This window comes from Salmo trutta, unplaced genomic scaffold (genome assembly GCF_901001165.1).
Source record: "Salmo trutta unplaced genomic scaffold, fSalTru1.1, whole genome shotgun sequence".
NCBI classification, from domain to species: Eukaryota; Metazoa; Chordata; class Actinopteri; order Salmoniformes; family Salmonidae; genus Salmo; species Salmo trutta.
The window spans coordinates 4,610-29,692 of record NW_021822933.1 but is presented as its reverse complement, the minus strand read 5'-3'; the positions used below and the strand labels follow the sequence as shown (position 1 = coordinate 29,692).

Sequence of the window (25,083 nt, the reverse complement as noted above, 5' to 3'; positions counted from 1 at the left end):
TCTCTCTGTATCTCTCTCTCTGTATCTCTCTCTCTGTATCTCTCTCTCTGTATCTCTCGCTCTTTTGCTCTCGCTCTTTTGCTCTCGCTCTTTTGCTCTCGCTCTTTTGCTCTCGCTCTTTTGCTCTCGCTCTCTCTCTCTCTCTCTCTCTCTCTCTCTCTCTCTCTCTCTCTCTCTCTCTCTCTCTCTCTCTCTCTCTCTCTCTCTCTCTCTCTCTCTCTCTCTCTCTCTCACGCACTATGTATGTGCATGTGACTCACATGGCACTCGTGTCCCTCCCTCAGGTTGTATGTGAGGTCCAGCTGGATGTCCTGGACAAAGCGGCTGGTGTACTCTGGGTAGAGGTCCAGTACCTCGTACAGACCACTCAGGTTGATACACTGCAGGTCACAGTAGGTTAGGGCCTTCACATCTGCGTTGGTCTTTATCACCCGGTCATCTATAGACATGTTGGCCCCGATCAGGTCACCCTTACCTGGGGAAGGAGAGGGAGGGATGGACGTTTCAGACAGAGAGCTGTAAACATAGAATTAGAATTACTAGAATAGACAAAGCCACATCATTTCTAGGGCTGTATTTTTGTGTCATGACTGTTATTAATAACATAATCTGATCAGTCATAGATCATAGTTAGAATATAGCATAGAATATATTGTATGTCATAAAGTGACACTATTTTTCTGTTTTCTATTTAGTGTGCCCTCATTTTCCTGTGTTGGATGTCGGCTCCGTGTATTGGCTAGGTGTGCATGATGTCATGAGGAAGCTAGAATAGCCCTTGAGCTGTGCTAAAGTATTTATCATTGTCATACTGAACTGTGAACACTGCTTATCTGTATTGGGTGCTGGGGGGTGCTGATAGTAAGCAGTGCTGTCGTGACTGCTCTCATCCCCTCGCTCTCCTCTTTTCTCTATTCACCTCTACCTCCCTCACTCCCTTTCTCCGTTTGTCTCCTTTCCTCTCATCTATCTATTCCTCCCCTCTCTCTACCGCTCAAACCCCCCCCCCCCCCCCTCTTCTTTTGTGTGGCACACTCTCGCTCGGAGCTTGGCTGAGCGGTTTTGGCTGAGAGAAGGTTTGTAAGGAGTTGGTGTAATGCTTTAGAGAGCTTCACTCTTCCCAGATTGTCAATGTCAGCCTGACCTTCAGCGCAGTCAGCATTAGAGATCTGAAAGAGAGTGTTGTCCCTGTTAAATACTGTATACACACATTACATAGTCACTCTGGCCCAGAACAGGGCAGTACCGCTGGCCCGTAACATTAATAATATGCATGTCAATCTCTCCTGGCTCAAAGTAGAGGAGAGATTGACTTCATCCCTACTGGTATTTGTGAGAAGTATTGACATGTTGTAACGGTTGTTGCAGGGAGTAGACCAAGGCGCAGCGTGCTGAGTGCTCATCATGTATTTATTGTACTGAGAACACATAAACAAAGAAACAAAAACCGACAGCCAAACAGTTCTGTCAGGTAAGCAACACTAAACAGAAATTAACCACCCACAAAACCCAAAGGAAAACAGGCTGCCTAAGTATGGCTCCCAATCAGAGACAACGATATACAGCTGTCCCTGATTGAGAACCATACCAAAGAAATACTAAAACATAGAAAAAAGGACATAGAATGCCCACCCTAGTCACACCCTGGCCTAACCAAAATAGAGAATAAAACCCTCTCTATGGCCAGGGCGTGACACATGTTGAATGCATCGTAGAAAAATAAATAAAATACACCTTATGGAACAGCAGGGACTGTGAGGAGACGCACACACAGACACATGCATACACACACACACACACGATAACATACGCACTATACATACATGTACACATGGATTTTGTGTTGTAGATACAGTATGTGGTAGTAGAGTAGTGGCCTGAGGGCTCACACTTAATGTGTTGTGAAATCTGTTGTGAATGTATTGTAATGTAAAAAAAAATCTATATAACTTAATGTTGCTGGATCGCAGAAAGAGTAGCTGCTGCCTTGGCAGGAACTAATGGGCATCCTTAATAAACCCCAGGAAGAGTAGCTGCTGCCTTGGCAGGAACTAATGGAGATCCTTAACTTTTTTAGGATAGGGGGCAGCATTCGGAATTTTGGATGAAAAGCGTGCCCAAAGTAAACTGTGTCACGGTTGTCGTAGGAAGGAGAAGCGGACCAAAGTGCAGCGTGTGTGTCGTTCCACATTTTATTTACACTGTGAAACTATGTGATACATAAACATAAACTAAAGAACAAAACAACAAACCGTGACGCAGAGTTGAAACATACACTACTCAAAAAACAATCTCTCACAAACCCAGGTGGAAAAAAACCCTACTTAAGTATGATCTCCAATTAGAGACATTGAGGACCAGCTGCCTCTAATTGGAGATCATCCCAAACAAAACCCCAACATAGAAATACAAAACTAGACCCTGACAACATAGAAATAGAAAACATAGAGAGAAAAAACCCTGTCACGCTCTGATCTACTCTACCATAGAAAATAACATCTTTCTATGGTCAGGACATGACAAACTGCCTGCTACTCAAGCCCAGAAGCTAGGATATGCATATAATTGGTAGATGTGGATAGAAAACACCCTAAAGTTTCTAAAACTGTTAAAATAATGTCTGTGAGTAACAGAACTTATTTGGCAGGCGAAACCCCGTGGACAAACCATCCAGGATTTTTTGTTGTTGTTGAGGTGACAGTGTTTTCAATGGGTTTTCTATGTGGATCTATATTTCTAAGGCACTTGCTTGCAGTTCCTATCGTTTCCACTGGATGTAAACAGTCTTTAGAAATTGGTTGATGTTTTTCTTTTGAGTAATGAAGAAGTATGGCTGTTCAGAACGAGGGTCGAGTCTAGTGTACTATTGTAGTTGGGGCGAGCGACCTGAAAGCTTGCTCCACTTTGTTTTCATCCGGTATTGAACACAGTTCATCCCGTCTTAAATTTTATCGATTATTTACGTTAAAAAATACCTAAAGTTGTATTAGGAAAGTTGTTTGAAATGTTTGGATCAAGATTACAGGGATCTTATTAGATATTTTGTAGTCATGTTGCGCGAGTTGGAACCAGTGTTTTTCTGATTCAAACGCGCCAAATAAATGGACATTTTGGAGATATAACGACAGAATTTACCGAACAAAAGGACCATTTATGATGTTTAAGGGACATATTAGAGTGCCAACAGAAGAAGATGTTCAAAGGTAAGGCATGAATTTTATCGTTATTTCTGAGTTTGTGTCGCGCCTGGCGGGTTGAATTATGATTGTCCTGTGTTTGTTTGATGGGGTGCTGTCCTCAGATAATAGCATGGTTTGCTTTCGCCGTAAAGCATTTTTTAAATCTGACACGGTGGCTAGATTAACAAGAAGTTAAGCTTTAATTTGGTGTATTGCACTTGTGAATGTATGAAAGTTAAATATTTGTAATATTTTTGTATTTATTTCGCGCTCTGCCATTTCACCGGATGTTGTCGAAACGTAAAAGGATTTATATAATAAACCCCAGGAAGAGTAGCTGCTGCCTTGGCAGGAACTAACGGAGATCCTTAATAAATAACTAATCTAAATACACACAAAGAACACTCACATAAACAAACACGCAGACTCACAAGTCCTTGTGCCCGCCCCCCCCCCCCACACACACACACTAATAAGCAAACAAACAAGCATACAAAGACTCAGTCACAGATACTGTACACAGGGACATACACACTCACACAGAAAGGGGGAGTGGCAGGTGACAGATTCAGCCCTACAATGGAAACTGTGATCCACAGGTGGCCTGTTGGGATGGAATCAGCCAAGTAGCATTACAAAGTGTTCCAACAATGGACTCCATCTGCCTGCCTGTCTGCCTTTCTGTCCTCGGCCTACCTGCCCACCTATCCAACTGCCCCTCCCTCCCTCCCTCCCTCACTCCCTCCCTCCCTTTCCTCCCGCTTCCCATTCCTCCCTCCCTTTCCTCCCGCTTCCCATTCCTCCCTCTCCCCCTTCCATTCCCCCCCTCTCCCCATTCCTCCCTCCCTCCCTCCATTCCTCCCTTCCTCCCTTCCTCCCTTTCCTCCCTCCCTCCCTCTATTGCCAGCACCATGTCTCACCCAGTATAGCCAGCACCATGCCGTCCTTCAGCACCTCCATGGACCCAGAGCAGACGAAGAAGATGGCCTGTAGGGCATCCCCCTGGCGCAGCAGGTACTCCCCAGGGGCGCAGAACGTGGTCTTGATGTGCAGGGACAGGGAGCGCAGGCACCCTCTGCTGGCCGAGGCAAACAGTGACAGCTCCAGGATCTCCTTGTTCAAGTGCATGGTGATGTCAGAGCGCAGCTCGTCTGGGAAGTCCTTCAGCAGCTATGCAGGGGGATGGTGGAAGGGAAAGCGAACAGAGAGAGAGAGAGAGAGGGAGGGGGAGGAAAAGAGAGAGAGAGAGAGAGAGAGAGAGAGAGAGAGAGAGAAAGAAAGAGAAAGAGAAAGAGAGAGTGTGAGAAAGCGAGAGAGACAGAGAGAAGGAGACAGAGAGATTGTTAGCCATGGCACGATTGCAGTTGACCGTAAACTGCTATCTTGGTCAGGACCCTCTCGAGAAAGAGATTATTCATCTCAAGGGACTTCCTGATTAAAAAAGGTTAAAAAAAGGTCAGCTAAATAAATACAATTTTAAAAGTGATGATGTCACCAAAAATCTGCATGTCTAAGGCCACTTTGAATAAAGGCACTTTGGTGAAAATATTGCAAGTGTTTGCAATAAGTTGTGCTGACTTTAGGTTGTGCTGCATGGAGTTAGTTGAACTTCTGACCCAGCACAACTGGGGGTATCTTAAACAAACATTATTGAAAGAAGGCATAATGATACAACAGCACCACACACCAGCGCCTGTATTCATAAAGCATCTCAAAGTCTGACTATCTACTCATCTAGGATCAGTTTTTCCTTACAGATTATATTGAATGGACAGGGTGAACCTGATTCTAGATCAGCCCCCCTACTTTGACCCTATATTGAGACCTCTGCCTCTGCCAACACACTATTGTTCCCACCAGGGGTGCCGTATGGGGGGGTTAGGATGATTCTAAGGGGGGCCCTAAAAAATTATTAGAACATTAGGTACATTCTTTTCAAGATTCAATTATTAACCTATCATCATTAATACAATATTTTATTTACAATGTACTAATAAAACTAAATGAAATGGTTCGGTCCTGCCCCCAAACCGGGCGCTAACGGTACTTGCTAGCAGTGAATTGCGAGTGTGGAGTGGCGGTGGAGCATGGTGTCTCAGCTTCCTAAAGAGAAATCTGGCTTCCAAAAACGAAAAGAAAGAAAAGAAAGACAAGAGAGAGAAAAGAATGGGCGACAGTATGTCACCGAATTTTTCACAAAGGAAGTTGGGTGAGGTCCGTGAGTAGTGGAAATGAACCTGTTAGCTTTGTCCATAGTGAAATAGGCTACTTTTCCTCCCCTAACATTAGTTATAATAACTGAGTGTTTCTGAGTGTTTACATTTCGCTCTCTTTTAGCCGACATTTAATAAATGCAGGCAAACTTTTAGCCATCTATTCATACTAAATCAGTTGTCCCTGCCGCTGCCTGGTGCCAGGCCCAACAGATGCAGCTTCAGGCTCAACAGCCTTGTCTCCCCATCCCCATACCCCTGAACCAGCCCTGTCTCCCCATCCCCCTGAACCAGCCCTGTCTCTCCATCCCCATACCCCTGAACCAGCCCTGTCTCCCCATCCCCATACCCCTGAACCAGCCCTGTCTCCCATACCCCTGAACCAGCCCTGTCTCCCCATCCCCATGAACCAGCCCTGTCTCCCCATCCCCATACCCCTGAACCAGCCCTGTCTCCCCATCCCCTGAACCAGCCCTGTCTCTCCATCCCCATACCCCTGAACCAGCCCTGTCTCCCCATCCCCATACCCTGAACCAGCCCTGTCTCCCCATACCCCTGAACCAGCCCTGTCTCCCCATCCCCATGAACTTGCCCTGTCTCCCCATCCCCATCCCCTGAACCAGCCCTGTCTCCCCATCCCCATACCCCTGAACCAGCCCTGTCTCCCCATACCGCTGAACCAGCCCTGTCTCCCCATCCCCATACCCCTGAACCAGCTCTGTCTCCCAATACCCCTGAACCAGCCCTGTCTCCCCATCCCCCTGAACCAGCCCTGTCTCCCCAACCCCATCCCCCTGAACCAGCCCTGTCTCCCCATCCCCATCCCCCTGAACCAGCCCTGTCTCCCCATCCCCATACCCCTGAACCAGCCCTGTCTCCCCATCCCCATCCCCCTGAACCAGCCCTGTCTCCCCATCCCCATCCCCCTGAACCAGCCCTGTCTCCCCATCCCCATACCCCTGAACCAGCCCTGTCTCCCCACCCCCCTGAACCAGCCCTGTCTCCCCATCCCCATCCCCCTGAACCAGCCCTGTCTCCCCATCCCCATACCCCTGAACCAGCCCTGTCTCCCCATCCCCATACCCCTGAACCAGCCCTGTCTCCCCATACCCCTGAACCAGCCTTGTCTCCCCATCCCCATACCCCTGAACCAGCCCTGTCTCCCCATCCCCATACCCCTGAACCAGCTCTGTCTCCCCATCCCCCTGAACCAGCCCTGTCTCCCCATCCCCATACCCCTGAACCAGCCCTGTCTCCCCATACCCCTGAACCAGCTCTGTCTCCCCATCCCCCTGAACCAGCCTTGTCTCCCCATCCCCATACCCCTGAACCAGCCCTGTCTCCCCATACCCCTGAACCAGCTCTGTCTCCCCATCCCCCTGAACCAGCCCTGTCTCCCCATCCCCATACCCCTGAACCAGCCCTGTCTCCCCATACCCCTGAACCAGCCCTGTCTCCCCATCCCCCTGAACCAGCCCTGTCTCCCCATACCCCTGAACCAGCCCTGTCTCCCTATCCCCATCCCCCTGAACCAGCCCTGTCTCCCCATCCCCCTGAACCAGCCCTGTCTCCCCATCCCCCTGAACCAGCCCTGTCTCCCCATCCCCCTGAACCAGTCCTGTCTCCCCATCCCCATACCCCTGAACCAGCCCTGTCTCCCCATCCCCATACCCCTGAACCAGCCCTGTCTCCCCATACCCCTGAACCAGCCCTGTCTCCCCATCCCCATCCCCCTGAACCAGCCCTGTCTCCCCATCCCCCTGAACCAGCCCTGTCTCCCCATACCCCTGAACCAGCCCTGTCTCCCCATCCCCATACCCCTGAACCAGCCCTGTCTCCCCATCCCCCTGAACCAGTCCTGTCTCCCCATCCCCATCCCCCTGAACCAGCCCTGTCTCCCCATCCCCATACCCCTGAACCAGCCCTGTCTCCCCATCCCCATCCCCCTGAACCAGCCCTGTCTCCCCATCCCCATACCCCTGAACCAGCCCTGTCTCCCCATCCCCATACCCCTGAACCAGCCCTACTCACAACTGAAGGAGGTGAGCAGCATTGTGTTGAATGACATGTCAGTTGGCATAATTGCAGGTTCTGCAATGCATTGAGGACAGGAATGTGATTCTCCAGTCAGGAAAAATCTCACTTGACACAGAGGCAGCCAATATCAGAGCCTTAAAGGAAGAGATGCAGGCTCTTAGAGATGGATGGGAGTCACTCCTCTCTGAGGCAACACTGATTGCTACGCAAATGGATGTTGCACCTCAGAGGAAAAGGAAGAGATTCCATGATGAGACCTCTCAAGAGGAGACAGCTCAGGACAGTGCAGCAGCGGTGTTTGGGAACACAGAGGAAAAGGAAGAGATTCCATGATGAGACCTCTCAAGAGGAGACAGCTCAGGACAGTGCAGCAGCGGTGTTTGGGAACACAGAGGAAAAGGAAGATATTCCATGATGAGACCTCTGAAGAGGAGACAGCTCAGGACAGTGCAGCAGCGGTGTTTGGGAACACAGAGGAAAAGGAAGAGATTCCATGATGAGACCTCTGAAGAGGAGACAGCTCAGGACAGTGCAGCAGCTGTGTTTGGGAACACAGAGGAAGAGGAAGAGATTCCATGATGAGACCTCTGAAGAGGAGACAGCTCAGGACAGTGCAGCAGCTGTGTTTGGGAACACAGAGGAAGAGGAAGAGATTCCATGATGAGACCTCTCAAGAGGAGACAGCTCAGGACAGTGCAGCAACAGTGTTTTGGAACACAGTGTTTTTTACTGCTATGGACAACATCGTAAGTGACTTGGACACTAGGTTCCACACCACCGCAAAAACTGTAGAATAATGTTCTGCTGTTCTGAAAGTTGGGCAAATTAGTGAGGATAAAGTCCCTTCTGTGTGCCAACCACTGATCATGAAGTATTCCAGAGATCTTACACCTGAGTTTCAAAATGAAGTAAGACACCTGAACACTGTATATGCTGCCACTTTCCCCCCTAACTTGTCCCCTCTTGGTCTCCTGAATGCAATTTGTAAGATGCAGCTGCAAAGCATTTTTGGAGAAGTGTGCATTGCTTAATGTATATTTTGCACACTGCCTGTGACTGTGGCTGGTGGCGAGAGCTTTCAGTAAGATAAAACTGATAAAAAAAACTGTCCCAGGACAGGCTTTGCAGTCTTGCCATGCTTTCCATTGAAAGTCAGTTAGCTAGAAAGCTGGACTTCAAAGACTTGATCAGTGACTTTACTAGCAATAAGGCTTGGCGCTGGCCACTTGGTGAGTAAGGCTGAGCAAAGGCCAGTGATAACTGTTAAATGGCATGGCTATGGATATTGGATCACTACACACATGATGCCCACAGGCTGAGAACAAGACTGAGAACAGACTGAGAACAAGATATATCTCAAAGTAATGGCTGGATTGCCATAAAATGTGTTGTTCACAATCAAGACCCCAAGTGGAAGAAACCTATTGTTTTGGTGACCTCTTGACCTTTCCTCTAGCGCCACCATCAGGCCTTTTCATTTCCATTTATTTTTCCATTTTCCATTTCCACTTTCACAGAAGCTTATTTTCTAGTTGGTATGTATACTTAGATCAAAAATCTGCTACTGATTGTATTATTTTGTTTGTTATATCATTCTATAGATGATAATGTTAATTTATTGTAATTGAAAAGGTTAATGTATATTTAAGTTATATTTATTTTAATTTATACATTCATGTTAAGAGAATTTTCCCATTAAAATGGCATTTAGACTGTAAAAGATGGCCTTTAGCACATTTCTTATAGAGGGTATCAGTCTTGCATCAAATAGTGAATTCCACTGTATGCAGAATGTTGCATGCATGTCTGCACAGTGTTATATTTTCACAGCTCACTGTCAGTAAATATCGTACAGTAAATATTGGACTACAAGAGAGTTGCAAGCCTGCAAAGGTAGCGTTATTTAAAGCTTTGAATGGGTTGATTGGGTTCTGGAGGTGGGTAGTTACAGCAATTTGGCAGAGTTGGTTTGTCCTGCGGTGGTGGGGCCCAATGTGATATCTTTTCATGGGGCCCAAAACCCCTGGCGGCGCGCCTGGTTCCCACCACAAAACACCAGCTTTTCATGGGGCCCAAAACCCCTGGCAGCGCCCCTGGTTCCCACCACAAAACACCAGCTTTTCATGGGGCCCAAAACCCCTGGCGGCACGCCTGGTTCCCACCACAAAATACCAGCTTTTCATGGGGCCCAAAACCCCTGGCGGCGCCCCTGGTTCCCACCACAAAACACCAGCTTTTCATGGGGCCCAAAACCCCTGGCGGCGCCCCTGGTTCCCACCACAAAACACCAGCTTTCATGGGGCCCAAAACCCCTGGCGGCGCCCCTGGTTCCCACCACAAAACACCAGCTTTCATGGGGCCCAAAACCCCTGGCGGCGCCCCTGGTTCCCACCACAAAACACCAGCTTTTCATGGGGCCCAAAACCCCTGGCGGCGCCCCTGGTTCCCACCACAAAACACCAGCTTTTCATGGGGCCCAAAACCCCTGGCGGCCATTAATGTCCAACATCTAATCATCCCTGACACACAACATCTGTCCGTCTCTGTTTTAGCCAATAGCAGAAACGTGCTGAACAGAAAATATCAATGAGTCATCATGACAACAGAGGCCCACTTTAATCAACAGGCCTATCTATAATTCATACATCTGTGATTCATCTCCCTGCCCTATCTGAATGCTCTGTTCTGTTATGTGTTTGCTGTCTGTCTCAAAAGCAAACTGCTCCAGAGGCATGATGGGCCACTGTCTCTCTCTTTGTCCTGCTCTGTATCTCAGTCTATCCATCTCTCATGCTCTCTCTCTCTCTCTCTCTCTCTGTCTCTCTCTCTCTCTCTCTCTCTCTCTGTCTGTCTCTCTTTCACCCCCCCTCTCTCTTTTTTATACTTTTTCAGCCAAACTTCTTCATGGTTTACACTCTCATCATCAAGCCCTTGATAGTTGAATCAGCTGTGATAGTGTCGGGCTGAAACAAAAACCTATAATAACCCTCTCCCACAAAGGGTGTTCATATTGCTCACCTCGTTTGAGTCAATGCCGTTGTTGACAGACCATGTGGTCTGGAAGTACTCCAGCATGCGCTGTTTGAGGCCCTGGGGCAGGTGGTGGACCCGGATAAAGTCCTTCAGGTCCTTGGTGCGGGTGTGGTACTGGGACCAGCGAGAGTACATCCTCTGAATAATGGCTGTCACATTACCAAACACCAGGGCGTGCATCAACGCTAGAGGGGAGGGATGGCGGGAAAGAGGGAGGGAGGGACAGACGGGTGTAGGGATTGGTGGGCAGGCAGGCCGAGGACAGACAGACAGACAGACAGACAGACAGACAGACAGACAGACAGACAGACAGACAGACAGACAGACAGACAGGGAGGGAGGGAGGGAGGGAGGGAGGGAGGGAGGGAGGGAGGGAGGGAGGGAGGGAGGGAGGGAGGGAGGGAGGGAGGGAGGGAGGGAGGGAGGGAGGGAGGGAGGGAGGGAGGGAGGGTTGGAAAACAGGGTTTTGGTGGGGATGAATTAGGAGTTAGAGGGGCATGATATTGGGAGGTGGGTTTTGGTGTGGGAGTAAAATTGAGTTTGGGGGGTCACATTTGGAGATGGATGGGCAAGATATTTAGAGGTGGGGCATGATATTTAGAGAAGAGGAAAACATTCTGAGAAAGATTTACTAGAGGTTAATCATTCCATTTCCCCTTTACCCACACCAGGTCAACCTATGCTTCACTATACACACTACCTGGGCTGGCTAGGTGTTTGTTCCCATCTCACACACACTATGGGGAGATAGGAGAGATGTGGTATATGGGACACACACATCCCTTACTTCTCTATTCTCCCTGTGTGTGTGTGTGTGTGTGTGTGTGTGTGTGTGTGTGTGTGTGTGTGTGTGTGTGTGTGTGTGTGTGTGTGTGTGTGTGTGTGTGTGTGTGTGTGTGTGTGTGTGTGTGTGTGTGTGTGTGATTGCCCCCAGGCAGTCGGGGACATTTAACTCAGCCAGGCTCATGAGCATTCAAAGGGAGAACACTTGCCATTGTGACCTCATTTAAACCCACCGCCCCAAAACCAGTTCACGTCTCCGGTTTGGACCAGATAAAACCAACTAGAACCAGTCCAAACCAGCAGATCAGCCACCAGACCAGTCCTTATCACAGTAAAACTAGATAAAACCAGACAAAGCTAACATTATGAACATTGCCTGGTGTTCACAGATGTCATTCTGAATAGTTCTTACATGCATTAATTGTGATGTGCACGTGTGTGTGCCCGTGTGTGTATGTCGGTGTGTGTGTGCCCGTGTGTGTGTGTGTGCCCGTGTGTGTGTGTGTATCTTCCCTACCTCCGATGAGCATGGTGCAGATGGAGAAGATCTTCTCAGCGTCGGTGTTGGCCGACACGTTCCCGAAGCCCACGCTGGTCAGACTGGACAGGGTGAAGTAGAGAGAAGCGATGTAGACACTCCTCAGAGAGGGACCGCTCAGCCCCGTCCCGTTCACCTCCCCAAGGGGGTCATAGGGAGACTCCAGACGCTTCCCCAACTCATGAAGCCAGCCTGGAGACAGAGAGGAGGGAGGGAAAGATGGGCTTTGTTCCAATTCTCTACCCTTCTCTCGCTCAAAGTGTACACTCGTACTCTCCGTCTCATGATTTAGAAGAAGTGTAAGGAATATGGTGGAAACCTCCTCCAGTCATGATTGTGAGGGGTGGAGAATCAGAACACAGCCATAGGCTTTGTCCAAAATGTCTTCATTTGCTCTAGATAGTGCACTACTTTTCACCAGAGCATTGCACTCTATAGGGTAGAGGTCTCCAAGAGGTCGATTGTGAGCTACCCAGAGCTCACAGCCCACCGATGAGTAACTCGCCAAACAATTCTGCATGTATTTTTCACGTGTTCCCCCACAAACTGTCATAAACAAATCTCACATGTATCAGACACCTCAAGCTCCTGGCTACTATCAATCAAATCCACATTAACATTATCCCGCCCCTGGTTAGCCACAATTTACTTAAAAAGTAACACAATATCTGCCAATTCATTTCTAGCAATAACGCCCCTTTATGTCTGTGTGATGCATGCGTTTGTCATTTATTCACTTTGTTTCACCAGTTAGTGTTAATGACACAGTAACTGTCTTCTGGTTAAATAGAAAGACAAAAATAAATAAACACAATAAAATAAATAACGAATAAAAACGTTCCCCAAAACATTCATGATTATTTGTATCAATCGGGTGGGCTTTTGTTTTTTGCAAACTCTGTCATGACATATGCATCAGCAAAAACATAGCTAGTCCAGCACATTCCTCTCTCTCCAAAGAAGCATTTAAAGGGGTATTTCACTCAAAGATCAACATTTGTTTGTTTTTTCCCAGCCCTCAAATTTTGTCTTCTGATGTTATTTTAAGAATTGACATGGACTCAGAACATCCAATGTCATTGTTTCTACATGAATAATTGTAAATTGAAGAGAGAAAATGGAACAAATCCCAAACCAGGAAAAAATTTACCAAGAAAATCGGAATTCGGGAAAATACAAAGAGAGTGCCTATTTGAAAGCTAGGATTTTTTTTATCAGAAGCTCACAACATATTTAATCATTTAAAAGTAGCTCTCATGCTAGAAAAGGTTGGAGACCCATAATATATGAAATAGGGTGCCATTTCAGATTTACCCATAATAGTGATAGAGAGATTTAATCAGACGGACAAACTAAATGGTGGATTGTCATCATATCTCAGGCTGATTGATTTGTGTGGATAAGATAAAGATATGCAATAATGACTGTATAAAATAAATAATTCAAATACTGAGCTATATTGTATGCAAAAAAAATTGGGAAGCTATATTATTTTGTACTAATACAATTGTTCACAGAAAGAGATTTTGTTAAACAAGTAATACTTTTTTGCTCAAAAGGGTATGATTACGGATAAACCTGAATGAATCGTGAATAATGATGAGTGAGAAAATTACAGAGGGTCAAAGATCATTTCTACATTAATGTGGATGCTACCATAATTACGGATAATCCTGAATTAATCATGAATAATGATGAGTGAGAAAGTTATAGAGGGTCAAAGATCATACCTTAAACATGCTAACCTCCCATGTTATTGGTAATGGTGATAGGTTAGCATGTCTTGGGGTTATGATCTTTGACCCGCTGTAACTTTTTCCTCATTATTCACGATCCATTCAGGATTATCCGTAATCATGGTTGCATCCACATTATGTACAAGTGTTTAAAAATATATTTTATTCTTATTTATTATAAAAGTGACTCCAAAATGTCACAAATTATTTACCATTCTTTTTTTTCATAATATAATTTCAATAGTTTTTTGCATAAAATATAGCTCAGTATTTTAATTATTTATTTCATACAGTCATTTTTGCTCATCTTCAGCAAGGGTGTCAATCATTTCAGACCCCATGTATATACAGTATACCCTGAGTATACCAGACATTAAGAACACCTTCCTAATATTGAGTTACACCCCCATGGCTGGATGTCCTTTAGGTGGTGGACCATTCTTGATATACACAGGAAACTGTTGAGCGTGAAAAACTCAGCAGCGTTGCAGTTCTTGACACAAACCGATGCGCCTGTCGCAGTCCATGTGGGGTCAAATGACATTAGGAGGGCTAGCTCAGAACTGCTGAAAATGCATTTTAAAGAACTGATTCTTGCTCTGAAAGATTCCAAAAAGGGGCCAATTATTTCTGCCCTGGTACCATCGCTGGGCCTTGGCTGTGAAAGATTCAGCAGGCTACTAGCATTAAACACTGGGCTAAAAGACAACTGTAGTTCTGTTGGCATAACTTTTATAGATAACTTTGACACCTTTTGGTCCATCCAAATCATCTTGGCTCCTGGACCCTGTCGGTGCATTTCAAGGCTGCGTTGAGACAATGACTTATCATTGACCCAAGCCCTGCTCAGATAATCCTTACCATTATGTGGCTGAGTTGTCGTAGTGCTGCTGCAAATGTACATTGTCCCAGGGGCATTGGCAGTCATAATGTAAGTTACCTAATTTATGTACCTCTAACTCCCTTGAATGCTTCTGTCAATCCATCAGCTTTTGTATGCCGTAATTATGCGCCTATGAACACGGTTTAGAACTGGGGCGGAGTGCCCTAGTAGGAAATCCACTGTGTGCAGCTCACCCTGCACTATCAGCTTAAACATAAATACCATTGTCATGTCTAGCTCTGATAAGCCTCCCAATAAAGCAATAAAAACAATCAAGCAACCCAGAAAAGTGCTTTAAAAAAGGCCATATTAACATATGTAGCCTAAGAAACAAGGTTCATGAAGTCAATAACTTGCTTGTAACAGATGACATTCATATACTGACTACCTCTGAAACTCACTTAGATAATACCTTTGATGATACAGTGGTATGCAATACATGGTTTCAACATCTTCAGAAGATACAGGGTTGCCTATTGTGGAGGTGTTTCCGTGTATGTTCAGAGTCATATTCCTGTAAAGCTTAGAGACGATCTCATGTCAAACGATGTTGAAGTAATATTGCTACAGGTTCACCTGCCTCACCTAAAGCTCTTTCTTGTGGGTAGCTGCTATAGACCAAGTGCTAACAGCCAGTATCTGGATAATATGTGTGAAATGCTTGATAATGTGTTTGATATCAACAGAGAGGTATATTTTCTGGGTGACCTAAATACTGACTGGCTTTCATCAAGCTGTCCACTCTTGAAAAAGCTTCAAACTGTAACCAGTGCCTGCAACCTGGATCAGGTTGTCAGTCAACCTACAGTACCAGAGTAGCTACAAACAGCACAGGAATGAAATCATCCATGTGGATTGATCACAACTTTACTAATGCTGCAAAAATCTGCTGTAAAGAAGGATCCAAATCCATTGGATGTAGTGATTATAATATAGTAGCCATATCTAGGAAAACCAAAGTTCCAAAGGCTGGACCTAATATAGTGTATAAGAGGTCATACAATAACTTTTGCAGTGATTCCCTTGTTGAAGATGTAAAGAATATGTGTCGGTCTGTAGTGTGTAATGAGGAGCAGTCAGATGCTGCACTTCACACATTTTTGAAATTGCTTATTCTAGTTAATAATAAGCATGCACCCATTAAGGTGACTGTAAAAACGGTTAAATCCCTGTGGATTCATAAGGAATGATACAATTGTATGGTTGAGAGGGATGAGGCAAAAGGAGTCTGGCTGCACAGCCGATTGGCAAACATACTGTACATTTAGAAAGCATGTGACTAAACTGAAAAAATAAGAAGAAACTGTACTAAGAAACTAAGATAAATTACAGTGCATTTGGAAAGTATTCACATTTAGTTATATTACAGACTTATTCTAAAAATAATTTTAAAAAAAATCCTCATCAGTCTAAACACAATACCCCATAACGACAAAGCAAAACCAGGTTTTTAGAAATGTTTGCAAATGTATTAAATAGAAAAAACTGAAATATCACATTTACATAAGTGTTCAGACCCTTTACTCAGTACTTTGTTGAAGCAACTTTGGCATCGAATACAGCCTCGAGTCTTCTTGGGTATGATGCTACAAGCTTGGCACACCTATATTTGGGGAGTTTCTCCCATTCTTTGCAGATTCTCTCAAGCTCTGTCAGGTTGGATGGGGAGCATTGCAGCACAGCTATTTTCAGGTTTCTCCAGAGATGTTCGATCGGGTTCAAGCCCAGGCTCTGGCTGGGCCACTCAAGAACATTCAGAGACTTGTCCCCAAAGCCACTCCTGCATTGTCTTGGCTGTGTGCTTAGGGTCATTGTCCTGTTGGAAGGTGAATCTTCACCCCAGTCTTGAGCGGTCTGGAGCAGGTTTTCATCAAGGATCTCTCTGTACTTTGCTCCATTCATCTTTCCCTCGATCCTGTCTAGTCTCCAATTCCCTGCCGCTGAAAAACATCCCCACAGCATGATGCTGCCACCATTCATCAGACCAGAGAATCTTATTTATCCTGGTCTGAGTGTCCTTTATGTGCCTTTTGGCAAACTCCAAGCAGGCTGTTATGTGCCTTTTACTGAGGAGTGGCTTCCGTCTGACCACTACCATAAAGGCCTGATTGGTGGAGTGCTGCAGAGATGGTTGTCCTTCTGGAAGGTTCTCCCATCCCCACAGAGGAACTCTGGAGCTCTTTCAGAGTGACCATCAGGTTCAATGGTCATCTCCCTGACCAAGGCCCTGCTCCCCGATTGTTCAGTTTGGCAGGGCGGCCAATTACCCTTCCCCAGATCTGTGCCATGATACAATCCTATCTTGGAGCTCTACGGACAATTCCTTTGACCTCATGACTTGGTTTTTGCTCTGACATGCACTGTCAACTGTGGGACCTTATATAGACTGGTGTGTGCCTTTCCAAATCATGTCCAATAAATTGAATTTACCACAGGTGGACTCCAATCAAGTTGTAGTAACATCTCAAGGATGCTCAATGGAAACAGGATGCAGCTGCGCTCAATTGTGAGTCTCATAGCAAAGCGTCTGTGTAATGTTTGTCGTCTGGAATGGAGGACCAAAACGCAGCAGGAATGTGGATGCTCATCTTGTATTTATTTGAAAATAAAGTGAACACCAAAATAACAAAAAAACGAAGAACTCACGAACAACAAAACAGTCTTGTCAGGCTCACACACGCAAAACAAGAAACAATCTCCTACAAATACTACACCAAACAATTACGCATATATAGGACTCTCAATCAGAGGCAACGAGAAACACCTGCCTCCAATTGAGAGTCCAGCACCCAAACCTAAACATAGAAAACCTAAACTAGACAGAATGCAGAAATACAACCTAGAACATACTAACCTAGAACATACACCCAAAACCCAGGAACACATAAATCAAACATCCCTCTACAACACACACAAAACCCCCACCATACAAAACAAACATCCCTCTGCCACGTCCTGACCAAAATACTAAACAACTACTCCCTCTGCTGGTCAGGACGTGACAGTCTGAATATGTATGTAAATAAGGTATTTCTGTTCTTTATTTGTAATAAATGTGCAAACATTTCTAAAAACCTGTTTCCGCGTTGTCATTGTGGGGTATTGTGTGTAGATTGACATCTTTATTAATACATTTTAGGCTGTAACGTAACAGAATGTGGAAAAATGCAAGGGCTCTAAATACTTTCCGAATGCACTGTATATAAAGAATGATAGTAAAAGGCTTTGGAGCACCTTAAATGACATTTTGGGAAAAAATGCAAACTTGGCTCATTCATCACAAAATGCACTGATATTGCCAACGACTTTAATGTTTTTTTTATTGGCAAGAATAGCAAACTTAGGCATGACAACAACAAATTCTGGACCTACACATCCATGCATAACTGACCAAATTATGAAAGACAAGCATTGTAATTTTGATTTCTGTAAAATGAGTGTGGAAGAGAAGAAAAAAGTATTGTTGTCTATCAACAATTACAAGCCACCTGGGTCTGACAACTTGGATGGAAAATTACTAAGGATCATAGCGGACGAAATTGCCAATAACATTTACCATCTCTTCAATCTATGCCTACATGAAACTGTGTGCCCTCAGGCCTGGAGGGAAGCAAAAATCATTTCGCTACCCAAGAATAGATAAGCACCCTATACTGGCTCAAACAGCTGACCATTCACCCTGTTACCAACCTTTAGTAAACTTTTGGAGAAAAATATTGTTTGACCAGATACAATGCTATTTCACAGTAAACAACTTAACAGATTTATAGCATGCTTATAGGAAAGGGCATTCAACATGTACGGAAATTGATAATAAAACGATTGTGGGAGCTGTTTTGTTAGACTCCAGTGCAGCTTTAATCGATCATAATCTGCTGCTGCAATAACGTATGTTTTATGGTTTTACATCCCCTGCTACAATGTGGATTGAGAGTTACCTGTCAAACAGAACACAGAAGGTGTTCTTTAATGGAAGCCTCTGCAACATAATCCAGGTATAGTCAGGGATTCCCCAGGGCAGCTGCCTAGGCCCCTTAATTTTTTACATGTTTTACTTATGACCTGCCACTGACTCTGAGTAAAGCCTGTGTGTCTATGTATGCTGATGACTCAACACTATACACATCAGCTACCACAGCAAGCAGAATAACTGCAACACTTATCAAAGAGCTGCAGTCAGTTTCAGAATGGGTGGCAAATAATAAATGAGTCCTAAATATTTCAAAACTAAAATCACTGTATTTGGGACAAATCATTCACTAAATGCTGAACCTTAACTAAATCTTGTAATGAATAATGTGGACATTCAGCAAGTTGAGGAGACTAAACTGCTTGGAGTAACCCTGGATTGTAAACTGTCATGGTCAAAACATATTGACGCAACTGTAGCTAAGATGAGGAGAGGTCTGTCTATAATAAAGCGCTGCTCTGCCTTCTTAACAGCACTATCAACAAGGCAGAACCTAATTTTATCGCACCTGGACTACTGGTCCAGTCTTGTGGTCATATGCCACAAAGACAGACTTAGGAAAATTCCTATTGGCCCAGAACAGGGCAGCACGGATGTCCCTTAAATGCACGTAGAGAGCTAACATTAATCAGTGTAGATGAAATCCAGCTTTCACCTGGATTCACCTAGTCAGTCAATGTCAGGTTCTTAATGTTTTGTACACTCAGTGTATATAGCATAATTGGAGCCCATAATTGGAGTCAACAATATAGTTTCTCTGAGCTGTCTCCAATGTATCCAGAACTGTGGATGCCTAACATTCAAACTGGAGTATCAGCAAGAACAAACAGATAGGGCAGCTTGAACAAATGCAAGATGTGCTGGTCCATCTGAAGCCCAGTGGGTCGGTCTAAATTGGGTGTTTTGCACAGAATGATCCTTATTTTAAATAATGGTAGACTAATCCACCATTCTTTCCGCTGCAGGATGGTGGAAGGAGGCTAAAGTAATGGGCCTGTGTGTTAGAAACATCCAGGATGATTTCTGGTCGCAATCCATCCCTGATACCAGGTACCTGAGAACCAAAACTAATCCTAGGTCAGCTCCTATCTATAACGTGAGTGTTGAAACAATCAGCAGGTCCCTGAGACCTCCACCAGACACTTAAGAATGGTAATTGGATATACCTCTCTCACTAACGTGGGATCAGCATTAGAATTACATAATTGAGATACAGCACATTAATCCTGCATGACACTGAGGCTCAGTTAATTGGAAAAACAGCATCAGCTTCTCATGGCCTCATCAATACTGACCCAGAATCAGTTTGGCGACGTCAGGGAGAGGTAATTGAGAATAGAGCCTGGCTCATCGATACTGACTGGGGATTAGCCCTAGAGGCCTCATTATGTGTTGGACATTACGTGTTCGGGGGCCTGGGGCCCGGCGACTAGTCATTACTGTGGGACTACGCTACTCTGTCAATCAAAACCCCAGAAACAAATAAAAACAGGACATGTTTTTCCCCAGTCACATTAAATTCCTTCCCCGTGCATGAATATTTTATAGTGTAATGAGTGTCTCATTAGAAATCAGTTGAATCAATAAAATAATCAACACAGCCATCAAAACTGCATAGCGAGATGCTGGTTGGGAAGCTAATAAACTCAGCAAAAAAAGAAACGTCCCTTTTTCAGGACCCTGTCTTTCAAAGATAATTCGTAAAAATCCAAATAACTTCACAGATCTTCCTTTTAAAGGGTTTAAACACTGTTTCCCATGCTTGTTCAATGAACCATAAACAATTAATGAACATGCACCTGTGGAACGGTCGTTAAGACACTAACAGCTTACAGACGGTAGGCAATTAAGGTCACAGTTATGAAAACTTAGGACACTAAAGAGGCCTTTATACTGACTCTGAAAAACGCCAAAAGAAAGATGCCCAGTGTCACAGACCTCGTAGTGAACAGACCAAGGCGCAACGTGTTGAGTGTTCATCCTTTTATTTTAAATGGAAGCACTTCACAAAGAAAAAAACTAACGACAGCCAAACAGTTCTGTCAGGTATACAAACATACTAAACAGAAAGCAACCACCCACAAAACCCAAAGGAAAACAGGCTGCCTAAGTATGGCTTCCAATCAGAGACAACAAAAGACACCTGCCTCTGATTGGAAACCATACTCGGCCAAACATGGAAAACGATACATAGAAATAGAAAACTAGAACAAATTCCCCTAGAACAAAAAAAACCCAAAACACACAAAACAACCCCCCTGCCATGCCCTGACCATTCTACTATGGCAAATGACCCTTTTCACTGGTCAGGACGTGACAGTACCACCCCCCCCCCCCCCCCCGAAGGTGCAGACCCCGACTCCACCCTAAACAAAACCAACAAAAACAACCCCAAACCTAAAGGGAGGGAAGGGAGGGTGGCCACCATCTACGACGGTTCCTGTGCTACACCCCAAGCCCTTCCGCCAATCCTCCAGCTACGGAGGTGGCTCTGGCTCCGGGCATAGCCCCCATTCTGCGCTGCCGACCACCGCCGGAGGCTCTGGGCTGCAGACCGTCACCGAAGGCTCTGGGCTGCAGACCGTCGCTGAAGACTCCGGGCTGCAGACCGTCGCTGAAGGCTCCGGGCTGAGGAGTGTAGCTGGAGGCTCCGGGCTGAGGAGCGTAGCTGGAGGCTCCAGGCTGAGGAACGTCGCTGGAGGCTCCGGGCTGAGGAACGTCGCTGGAGGCTCCAGGCTGAGGAACGTCACTGGAGGCTCCGGGCTGAGGAACGTCGCTGGAGGCTCCAGGCTGAGGAACGTCACTGGAGGCTCCGGGCTGAGGAGCGTCGCTGCAGGCTCCGTGCCGTGGATCATCACTACTGGTTCCGCGCCTTGGATCATCACTGGAGGCTTTGTGCCATGGATCATCACTGGAGGCTCCGGGCCATGGGTTATCACTGGAGGCTTCGTGCCATGGATCATCCCTACAGGCTCCGTGCCATGGATCATCACTGGAGGCTTCATGCCATGGATCATCCCTACAGGCTCCGGGCCATGGATCATCACTGGAGGCTTTGTGCCATGGATCATCCCTGGAGGCTTCATACGGGGAGCTGGAACCGGTCTCACAAGACTGGGGAGACGCACAGGAGACTGGGTGCGCAGAGCAGGCACAAGGCACACTGGGCCGTGAAGGCACACCGGAGGTCTGGAGCTCAGGGCTGGCACACCCCAACCTGGCTGGATGGTCACTGTAGCCCGGCACGGGCGGAGCGCTGGCACAGGGCGAACTGGGCTGTGCTGGGGAATGAGGGCTGCCGTGTGTAGGGCAGGCGCAGGATAAACTGGGCCGAGGAGACGCACTGGAGGCCAGATGCGTTGAGCCGGCGCACTTCTTCCTGGCTGCCGGCCAACTCTCGCATGGCAACGCTGCGGAGCCCGTACAGACCGCTCCGGTTTGCTACACGCATCTTTCCTATACGCCCGGGAAGTTAGGTCAGAGCTCCCCCTGACCTAGCCAAACTACCCGTATGCCCCCCCTAAAACATTTTGGGGGGCTGCCTCTCAGCCTCCTCTTGCCGTTCCAGCCGTTCCTCCCAGTAACGCCGTTCCGCCTTCACTGCCTATATCTCCTCTGGCGGGTGGCGATACTCTCCCGGGCCTTGTCCACGGTCTTGTCCCATCCAGGATTTCTTCCCAGGTCCATAACTCCAAGCCATAGTGCTCGGACCTGCTCCTCCTCCCATGCTGCTTGGTCTTCTTATGGTGGGTGGTTCTGTCACAGATGTCGTAGTGAACAGACCAAGGCGCAGCGTGTTGAGTGCTCATACTTTTATTTTAAATGGAAGCACTTCACAAAGAAAAAAACTAACGACAGCCAAACAGTTCTGTCAGGTATACAAACATACTAAACAGAAAGCAACCACCCACAAAACCCAAAGGAAAACAGGCTGACTAAGTATGGCTTCCAATCAGAGACAACAAAAGACTGTTAGCCTCTGATTGGAAACCATACTCGGCCAAACATGGAAAACGAAACATAGAAATAGAAAAAAAAAAAAAACACACAAAACAACCCCCCTGCCACGCCCTGACCATTCTACTATGGCAAATTACCCTTTTCACTGGTCAGGACGTGACAGCCAGGGTCCCTGCTCATCTGCGTGAATGTGCCTTAGGCATGCTGCAAGGAGGCATGAGGACTGCAGATATGGCCAGGGCAATAAATTGCAATGTCCGTGCTGTGAGACACCTAAGACGGCACTACAGGGAGGTGGGATGGACAGATGATCCTTGTCACAGTGGCATATCACGTGTAACAACACCTGCACAGGATCGGTACATCCGAACATCACAACTGCGGGACAGGTGCAGGATGGCAACAACAACTGCCAGAGTTACACCAGGAATGCACAATCCCTCTATCAGTGCTCAGACTGTCCGCAATAGGCTGAGAGAGGCTGGACTGAGGACTTGTAGGCCTGTTGTAAGGCAGGTCCTCACCAGACATCACCGGCAACAACGTCACCTGTGGGCACAAACCCACCGTCGCTGGACCAGACAGGACTGGCAAAAAGTGCTCTTCACTGACGAGTCGTGGTTTTGTCTCACCAGGGGGGATGGTCGGATTTGCGTTACACCGAGGCCTTACTCTGGAGCGGGATCGATTTGGAGGTGGAGGGTCCGTCACGGTCTGGGACGGTGTGTCACAGCATCATCGGACTGAGCTTTTTGTTATTGCAGGCAATCTCAACACTGTGCGTTACAGGGAAGACATCCTCCTCCCTCATGTAGTACCCTTCCTGCAGGCTCATCCTGACATGACCCTCCAGCATGACAATGCCACCAGCCATACTGCTCGTTCTGTGCGTGATTTCCTGCAAGACATGAATGTCAGTGTTCTGCCATGGCCAGTGAAGAGCCCAGATCTCAATCCCATTGAGCACGTCTGGGACTTGTTGGATCGGAGGGTGAGGGCTAGGGCCATTCACCCCAGAAATGTCTGGGAACTTGCAGGTGACTTGGTGGAAGAGTGGGGTAACATCTCACAGCAAGAACTGGCAAATCTGGTGCAGTCCATGAGGAGGAGATGCACTGTAGTACTTAATGCAACTGGTGGCCACACCAGATACTGACTGTTACTTTTGATTTTGACCCCCCCCCCCTTGTTCAGGGACACATTATGCTATTTCTGTTAGTCACATGGCTGTGGAACTTGTTCAGTTTATGTCTCAGTTGTTGAATCTTATGTTCATACAATTATTTACACATGTTAAGTTTGCTGAAAATAAAAGCAGTTGATAGTGAGAGGATGTTTCTTTTTTTGTTGAGTTCAGATGATAGCCCAAAACAACCACACAATAGCCATGATATGCTGCCATGACCAGCTGACACTATTAACCAAAAACGCCCTCTCACCAAATGTCAGCACCATCCCTGAACCCCTCCAGACAGAACTAGCTGCTCACCAATGTCCGTCTCATCCATTGATGTTCATGGTCTCTAGCCAGGTAAATGATCCCGTCCCTGAACCCCTCCAGACAGAACAAGCTGCTTACCCGGCGATGCCACCCCTGGTCGATTCTCAGACATGCTCACCCCTCACTCTTCCACCTCTATTCCTGATCCCTACTTTCCCCATCTCTAACGCCCCCCCTTCACCCCCCGTAAGACAGAACAAGCAGCTCACTGATGCAATACCCACCCAAATCCCTGATCCCCTCTCAGACAAAACTAGTCGCTCCCACCACTCACCGATGTCCCAGGAGTAGGTATTTGCCTCCATCTCCTTCTTGCCGATGACGTACCAGATGCAGGCCATCCAGTGGGCCAGCAGGGCGAACATGGACATGAGCAGGGTGAGCACCACAGTGCTGTGCTGGGAGTACCGGTCCATCTTCTGGAGCAGACGCAGCAGCCGGAGCAGACGCACTGTCTTCAACAGGTGGACTACTGATACCTGGGTGGGGAATGAATGACAGGTGGGGTTCTATTACAGTGACAGCAGAGGAGGTACAGAGGGGAGCTAGTGGCAAGTGTCTTCATCCTCTTCATCATCATCATAACCTATTCAACCAAACAACACACCTTCTTGCTCATCCTACTCCTCCTCCTCATCATGACCAAAACCACCAACATAGCTAAACACATCATCACCATCACCACCATCATTATCATCATCACCATCCCCTTTATCATTATCATCACCATCATCATCACCATCACCACCATCATTATCATCGCCATCATTATCATCATCACCATCACCACCATCATTATCATCATCACCATCACCTTTATCATTATCATCACCTTTATCATTATCATCATCACCATCACCACCATCATTATCAGCATCACCATCACCACCATAATTATCATCACCATCATCATCAGCATCACCACCATCATTATCATCATCATCACCATTACCACCATCATCATCACCACCATCATTATCATTATCACCACCATCATTATCATCAGCATCACCACCCTCATTATGATCATCATCACCACCATCATTATCATCTCCACCATCATTATCATCATCATCACCACATCATTATTATCATCATCACCACCATCATTAACATCATTACCATCATCATCCCCACCATCATTATCATCATCACCATCATCAACATCACCACCATCATTCTCATCATCATCATCACCACCATCATTATCATCATCACCATCACCACCATCATCCCCATCACCACCATCA

At 46.4% G+C, this 25,083-nt stretch overlaps 1 protein-coding gene across 1 annotated transcript; it reads right to left on the bottom strand.

Annotated features, from left to right (window-relative positions):
• Window positions 1-230: 230 nt before the first annotated feature.
• On the bottom strand, window positions 231-24,470 carry LOC115187316 (potassium voltage-gated channel subfamily H member 8-like). Its single transcript, XM_029746384.1, has 6 exons — window positions 24,441-24,470; window positions 24,108-24,342; window positions 11,763-11,975; window positions 10,448-10,647; window positions 4,100-4,349; window positions 231-475 (listed from the first exon to the last, which is right to left on the bottom strand). The coding sequence occupies exons 1-6, from the start codon at window positions 24,468-24,470 to the stop codon at window positions 231-233; spliced, it is 1,173 nt and encodes a 390-aa protein (XP_029602244.1).
• Between the last annotated feature and the right edge of the window lie 613 nt (window positions 24,471-25,083).